Source organism: Benincasa hispida, chromosome 6, assembly GCF_009727055.1.
Source record: "Benincasa hispida cultivar B227 chromosome 6, ASM972705v1, whole genome shotgun sequence".
Classification (NCBI taxonomy): Eukaryota; Viridiplantae; Streptophyta; class Magnoliopsida; order Cucurbitales; family Cucurbitaceae; genus Benincasa; species Benincasa hispida.
Genome location: NC_052354.1, coordinates 854193 through 862563, shown reverse-complemented (window position 1 = coordinate 862563; position 8371 = coordinate 854193). Strand labels below are relative to the sequence as shown.

At 31.9% G+C, this 8371-nt stretch overlaps 1 protein-coding gene across 1 annotated transcript; it reads right to left on the bottom strand.

Moving 5' to 3' along the window:
* Window positions 1-5044: 5044 nt before the first annotated feature.
* LOC120079852 (F-box/FBD/LRR-repeat protein At5g56420-like) lies at window positions 5045-5974 on the bottom strand. The gene has a single exon (XM_039034284.1). It carries the CDS (start codon window positions 5972-5974, stop codon window positions 5045-5047), a length of 930 nt encoding a protein of 309 aa, XP_038890212.1.
* Window positions 5975-8371: the final 2397 nt, after the last annotated feature.

Genomic DNA, 8371 nt, shown 5'->3' with positions numbered 1-8371 from the left:
GAACGAGACATTGGTGACAAAATGAAGTTAAAACAGACTAACACGAACTTCATTGCATCAACCGAGGAAGAGTGTCAAAATGATCAAAATGTCCTTGAAGGCGCAGTGCACAGTGCAACGGTGCTAGCACCAGACGCTTTTTCCAGTAGAACCGTATTTGGTGCAGTGTCATGATGCTAGGGATATACATAGGTTGGGTTGGGTTGAGGGTGTTTTTTGGACCAACCCGAAATTTGGGTTGGTTGGGTTGGCAACCCAAAAAAACTCAAATAAAGTCTCCCACCCAACCCAACCCAATCCTTAAACTCGGGTGTGAATTGGCGTTATAACTATTTTTTCTTTTTAATTTAAAATATGTAAATTTATATTACAACACATGACTATCAACTAATGGTCTCATAAAATTCAAATGCTATATACCAAATATCTATGATATTTATTACAAATCTTAAACAAAGATAAATGTCATAAACAATTTTAAATTTAAAAATTCTCAAAGTAATCAATTCAAAGTATCAAAACTTTATTTAATATGATCTAATTGAGGATGGATTGTATGTATATGTTATATGTATTATATCAATGTATGGTACCATGTATGTATGTATATATATATATTAGGTTAGGTTTGGATCAACCAAAACTTTTTTTAGCCAACCTACTATCTAATCCAATAAAAAAAATAAAAAAAGCTTAATCCAATCCAACCCTTTATATTTTGGGTTGAGTAGTTCAAGTTATTCTGGTTAACAGGTTATTTGAACATGCAACGCGACGCTATCACAATTTTATCATGTCAATACTAGAAAACAATGATGTGGACAGAATCAACACTTTACCAGATTGTCTTCATCACGACATTCTGTCCTTCTTAGACACAAAACAGGTTGTTCAGACTTGTGTTCTATCAAAGCAGTGGAAAACCCTGTGGACTCATATTCCCACACTCAACTTTGGTGGAAAACCCTGTGGAAAGAAAGATCGTTTGAGCGTTTCATGTTGAGAGCTTTATCAAAACATTGTGGTGAATATATTGAAAAATTGACATTCTCTTACTTCGAATGTGATGAAGAGAGTTTCGTGACAAAAGTCTTAACCTATGCGCCATTCCACATGGCTCAACAACTTTACATTAAGACCTACTCTGTATATATTATATATGATCTAAGTGTAAGTAAAGCTAATTTATTTTTCATGTATCATATGTTATTGGCTAAATTATTTAAAAATAAAAGCCTTTAAACTTTGTACTTTCTATCAAAAATTCTTTCAAAGATACCCTTAGACAGCTTTCAAAAAGAGTTGAAAAGAATACACTCAGCCTTAACTTAGCTTATATAGATACCATCTTTTATTTTATATAAATACAACTTTTACTTTTTCTTTGTTTATTCAATTCTTATACTAATTTTCTCAACAATCAAATATAAACAGAAGTTTCAAGTTAAAACATAAAATTACGCAAAATCTCACTAAAGGACCAAATTATCTTTCATCACAATGAATCTTAATTTCTTTATCCCACAATAAATAATAAGTTAAATTGTAAAAAGAATCACTTCATTATTACAAATTTGGTAATGTATATATTTTTTTCTTCTCTCCTACTAGTTTTCTCAAAATTATTATCCAAATCTTAATGTGCCTAATTTTTAACGTGGCTCTTTTGTGTATTAAACTTAAATGATGTTTTAATACAAAGTCAACTACTAAAATATAACTTTGTTAAAATATTTAGGATGTGTTTAGGGAACTATAATGTAATTAGGATTACTGGAAATTAGAGGAGTGTTAGAAAACTTGAGTAATCGAAGACGGAATGAAAATTAGATTGTGAAGCATGAAAACAATGAGAAATAAGGTCATATTGAAAATTATCAGAATGGAATGACTTTTGTACTACAAATCAGACTCAAACCGCTCAATCCAAACATGGATTTTTTTTAATATTACATTACAATCCTATCCCATTACGGGCCACCAAACACACCTTAAGTCTTAAGGTCCCTTGATTTCATTATTCTCTTTCTTCTTACTATAGCCTATATATATACTTTAACTAAAGAGAACAGATTTTTTTTTTTTTTTTGTTAGAGATCAAACGAAGAAAGCGAGTAGAGGGTATCGAAAATGATGAGGAAGAAAAGAGGAAAATAGAAAAAAAAAAGTGTTAGATCATAAATTAAAGTATTGGAGAGAACGTTGATGAGAATAACGTTTACCACTGTTGTTTAAATATAGTTAATATGTGATATTTGGCTATATATATATGGTAAATTCATATGGTTTTCTCCTAGTATTTATAAATATATGGTTGGGGGAGAAAGATTACTAATGCATTTCAAATCTCTAGTTTAAGAAATTGAACTTTACGAATTTTGTTTGTTTTTTAAATAAATTGAGTTGATTTGTAGCATATAATATGAGATATATATTTGTAAAATAACTAAATATACATGTGTATATATTACAAAATATGTGGAATATATAACCTATTTTCAGTTCCACCTTTTTTTCAGTTTGAGATTTTGAAATATATTTTTCAAAAAGCTAAATTGAAAAGCTATAAACGCACATATTTTTCTTGTAGTGTAAAAAGTTCTCTCCTTGGTTTTATTTGCATGTATATTAATATGCGATTGCACTGACGAAAAAATTCTAAGGATTTAAATCTATATTTTATTGATGTAAGACCTATAACACCCAAAGCAGAACATGTTGAAAAAAGTCGACTTGGATATTCACCATGGGGGATGTTCAAGTTTGATGAATATGAACCTGTAATCTAACTAAAAACACATTATTCTGGAAGTTTTCTGCTTCAGCCATTGTTCGATCATTTTTAAAAGGGTGAGATTGGCAAATTTTCATCAGTTTGAAATGGTAGCATTGGCAATTTTCATGTGTAACACAGAAAAAGATACAAACAAAAACCCCACATCAAATAATTGATAGCATATGATGAAAAAAAACTGAGTTATCTGTCAATTTTTCACGATGGGGAATATGTTCAAGGTTGCTTAATAAGAACTCATGCTCAGACTAAAAAAACATATTCTAAAAGTTCTGTTACATCCACCCCACATTACCCTATTTAACTTAGGACGAGCTATGACGACAATAGACCTCAAACATGCAATGGAGCTTATCGTGAAATCCTTTTTGAACTTGAATTATACATCACACACGTAGTACAAACACCACCCTTAGCATTGTATATGAGCACAAACATAGAGGACTCCAAAAGTGAAAACCAAGCATGAGGACTTTGCAGGAAGCTATAGAGAGCCTTGTGGAGCTAAACATGATATGACACATGGATATCTTGTACTTTCAAAACCGTCTGGTTGATGCATATAATCATCTGAAAATTATATTTGTGCTTAACAGAAACCAAAGGGAGAATAGTGGTTTGTAGCAATCCAGAGTTGTTATTGCAAGAAAATCAAATATAAAGAAATATAACAAAATGCAGCCCAAGTAGAAACTCAAAAAGTAATCACAAAATCACATAAATCATCACATCCTCAGATATATTCTCAACAACATCACTCACAAATGTTGATTTCTAAATTTCAAACATAACTTTCTAATATCAAACCCTTCACCTCAACCTCAAGGCAGTTGAAAAAAGTAGTATAGTTCGATTCAACTGAACGACCTGTTTGTAAATTGGGGCAGTAAGTCTATGACATTGGAGATTGTGTCTGGACAACCTAGAACCCGTGTTGTCTCCTTACTCCGATTTTTTTTTAAGTCCTTCAAACATCTCAAATTAGGAAACGAAGATCCACTTAAAGAAGGAAGTTTAAAGACGACCTTGCTCAAGAAAATAAGCTCAAACATTCAACATATTCAATAACCATTCACATTTCTTTAACTTTTTACAGTTTGTTATTGTAATTATCTGTATCAGAAAATAGTATAAGTACTCATCATTTACAAATTTCGTAGCATATAATATACAATAGCTTCAAGAAAGCTTGAAATCTGTAAAAAGAAAAGCTGTGACTTAGCTCTCGAATAAAGATATCTTCTCCTTCTCGTGGATGTAGGCATCATTTGCCGAACCACGTATATTGTTGTGTAGCGCTCTTCTTCCTTCTTTCTTCTACAAGATTGCATGCTTTTGATCATCGATCGTTTACTCAAGCAGTCGAACAAAACAAACAGAAAAATTAGGGTTAGAAGAAGCATCCCATCAGAATAATTTTTCTTTCACTTCCATCAGGCAAGGGTTAGTGGAGCAAACCACATGGAGCACATCAGCTGGAAATTCGTGGACAAACGATAGCTAAGTATTCTACCAAACCAAATTATTTTGCGACAAAATATTTGGACTCACGAAATTGGATCAGCAAGAAGAGCCACATTATGCATCATTTGGGCTCGTTTTAATATTCATTCAACAAGAAGTAGGCCCAACAAAGTGGTATCAGAGCAAAAGACATACAAGATTGCAGTTCTTGAAGATTCCAGATTCAAGCTTTTCATCCAAAGATGTCAGTAGCAAGATTCGAAGTAGAGAAATTCGATGACAAAAGAGACTTTGGCCTGTGGAAGACCCAAATCAAGGCGATTTTTGGCTAGCAAAAAGCTCACAGAGCCCTCCTTGACCCATCAACACTCCCTGCCACTGTGATAGCCCAAGAAAAAGAAGACTTGGAGCTGGCAAACTATGGTACGTTGGTTCTAAACCTTAGTGACAGTGTTCTTAGACAAGTTTTAGATCAAGAAACTGCCTATAGGATATGGACTAAACTAGAAGAGTTATATGCTACTAAAGATCTTCATAGTAAAATATATTTTAGGGAGAAAGTCTTTACATTTAAAATGGATTCATAACTTTAACTGATAACTTAAGATGATTTCAAGAAAATTGTTGTTGAATTTAAAACTCTAGGAGAAAAACTTGGTGATGAAAATGAGGCCTATGTACTTCTAAACTCTTTGCCTGAACCCTATAAAGAAATTAAAAATGTTAAAGTATGGAAGGGACAGTATAAGCACAGACACTATAATCTCAGCCCTAAAAATCAGACAGCTAGAGTACAGACACTGAATCTCCTTCCTTCATCATTTGTTGTAATGGGTGTTCCCTTCCAAGATCATCATAGCAAGGAACTGCTGAACTTACTTTGTCTATGTACACAAAGTCTGAATTATAAGACGACTTATAATTCACAGAAGGTATTATATTGCGAAGCTCAACAGTTTTGAGATTTGGTGCATAGAACTCAAGTTTCAGGAAAGTTAATCCAAAGAATGAAGCATCTAACTCTAGGTTCTCAAGTTTTGGAGCATAAATAACAATACCAGCATTTTCTAGAACACAATCAAATAAAACTAAACTTTCCAAATTTGGATAGCCTGAGAATGTGTTTTCATTCAATTTTACGTCGTTGTAGCATAGATATTCATCGTCCAAGTAGTAAGGATTATCCCAGTAATTCAGTTGCCTCTTAATCTCTAAAATTCTCAAACAGGGTAGCACCAAGGTTCTTAAGTCACTCACTGGCCGACATGTAATCTTCAGTATAGTGAGCAATTTGAAAGTGGATAAACATGACCACAACGATTCATATGCTTCGTAAGTTGTAATATGAAGTTGTTGAACATTGTGGCATTGTCCATACGATAAGAATGCTGTCACGAAATCCTTTTCTGCATCTATGGGGTAAGAGTAACTCAATTTTTTAATACATTCACTGCGATGTTGTTCTAAAACTCCGGATATAAAACGTTCAAACGAACATGCTTTCGAGGATAAAGTAAAATTGTTGAACAGATCTTTAATAGGCAGCCGTTGAAATGGGAAGGAGCTGTAATCAAAGTTGAGTGTGGGAATGTGAGTCCAAAGGCTCTTCCACCGCTTTGATAGAACACAAGTTTGCACAACCTGTCTTGTGTCTAATAAGGCCAGAATTTCATGAAGAAGATAATCTGGTAGATGGCTGATTCCGTCCATATCCATCTTGTTCCACGTTCAAATTAAATCAGAATTATTTAAAGCTCAATTTTAAGGAGAATATATATTATGAACGTACACATCATTGATCAGTATATATATATATGAGGATACCAAAAGGCATATATAGGGAATTAAACATAATTCAATTGGCATATGGGTGTGTGGTTTGAATCCTCTTACCTCAATAAACTATATATATATATATATATAAATAATTAAACTTTTGTTTCAACCCTATCTTGTAGTCTATCCTCATTAGACTAGCTTTCCATGACGTTACTTTATTCTTCATGGATATGATATATATATATATATATAATTGAACTTTTGTTTCAACCCTATCTTGTAGTCTATCCTCATTAGACTAGCTTTCTATGATATTACTTTATTCTTCATGGATCCCACATCATTCTTAAATACTACTTTTATGGCAAGTAATAAATTGAGGTAGTATGGAAAAATTTTCCAACTAGCTAACATAGTAATTAGTAATTTTCTCCAAGTTCTTCAACACTTGGGAATGAAATTACGAATGCAAACAAAGTTGGAAACATTAATTCTTAAGTTATTATAACCAAAAATTGAAAGACGAGTAGAGGATAGATATAACAAAACCAAGCTAATTGAAATACATGGGTTTAATTTGAATTTAGTTTTCCAACCCAACCACGCCTTCTCTTGTTCCGCTGCCATGTTTTCCCAAGCCAATTTGTAGTAATGAATGCACATCTTCCAAGCAAAACTACACCCTATTCAACATCTCTCTATATAACAATGCCCAGTGTTACAAAACTCTTCCACGACAACTCTGATATCATTACAATATCGGAAAACAATGATGTGGACAGAATCAGCCCTCTTCCGGATTGTATTCTTCATCACATTCTATCCTTTTTACACACAAAACAAGTTGTTCAAACTCGTGTTCTCTCAAAGCGATGGAAAACCCTGTGGACTCACACTTTTCCACACTCAATTTCGATTTTGAGTCCTACCAATTTGATAACTCAAACTCACTCTGCTCATGAAAAAAAGTATCCTTTGAGCGTTTCATGTTGTGTTAAAAATTTGATTTACTCTTACACATTTGATGACGGGAATTCCGTGACAAAAGTATTTAACCTACGAAGTCATACACTGCCTCAATTTACAAACCACGTGTTCAAATAATCCGATAACCCAAACAATCCAAACTACCCAACCCAAAATATAAGAATTGGGTTGGGCTAGTTTTGTTTTTGGGTTGAGTTGGGTTAAATTTTTTCTATTTTTATTGGGTTGAGTTGGGTTGTAGGTTGGTTAAAAAATAAAAAAATTGGGTTGACCCAACTCAACTCGAATATCTTAGATGCTTGGTATTTAGCATTTTGTATAGATTAATTTATGAATTTTAAATATTTTTCTTTTAAAATTGTTATGATATTTGTCTTTATTTGAAATTTGCAATAAATATCTTAGATGCTTGGTATTTAGCACTTAAATTTTATGAGATTTTAGTTATTAGTCATGTGTTATATATAAATTTACATATTTTTAATTAAAAAAAAAATTATAACCCGATAACCCAATCCAACCCAACCCCGAATTTTAAGGGTTGGGTTAGAGACTTTATTTGAGTTCTTTGGATTGCCAATCCAACCAACCCAAATTTTTGGATTGGTCCAAAAAATACCCTCAACTTAGCCTATCCCAATCCATGTACACCTCTAATCACTTTAGAGGATAAACTTTAAAGCCCTCCTTCCCTTTTAGATTTATGTTATTTCTCTCTTCATATGGAGTTCTGATTCATGATAAACTCTTCATCTTCTCTCTTTCCACAAAATATTTTAATATTTAGATTAATTTACCCTTTAATTTACATTACGTAATTTGATCTTTATTATTAAATATATGACAAAAGTTGTTATAGTCTAGACGCTACAAGAAACATATATGATTCCTAATGAATAAAGATATAATAGACTTTTTAAAACTTTTTTTTTTTTTTTTTTGAGATTTGATAACCAATTATTAAAAGTCTAACACGTTTTATAGTATTTTTGTAGATTTGTAATTGATTCTATAACAAAAGTATTAATATAGTTTAGATACGTTGCTATAAAAATGTTTTATAGCATTTTTTTAATAAAGATATATTCAACATATTATAACTATTACTTGAATGTTATCTTTACCATATAATAACCATTTCTTAATGATATCTTTCACATATAATAATCTTTTCTCAACGCTAGTATAATTATATAGCATAATCTTATGCCACAACAAACTTGCATTGATATGAAAACCTTAGGAATTGAAAATTAGGAACTCAATTATTGAACCTCTAATATCAAATTCTAAAAATCCCAAGTCAACTGATGTCAATTTAAAGGGAAAAACTAGAATTGGATTATT

Bases quoted from the DNA above. Each gene is read 5' to 3' on its own strand.
- LOC120079852 (XM_039034284.1), bottom strand. From the start codon at position 5,974: ATGGATATGGACGGAATCAGCCATCTACCAGATTATCTTCTTCATGAA.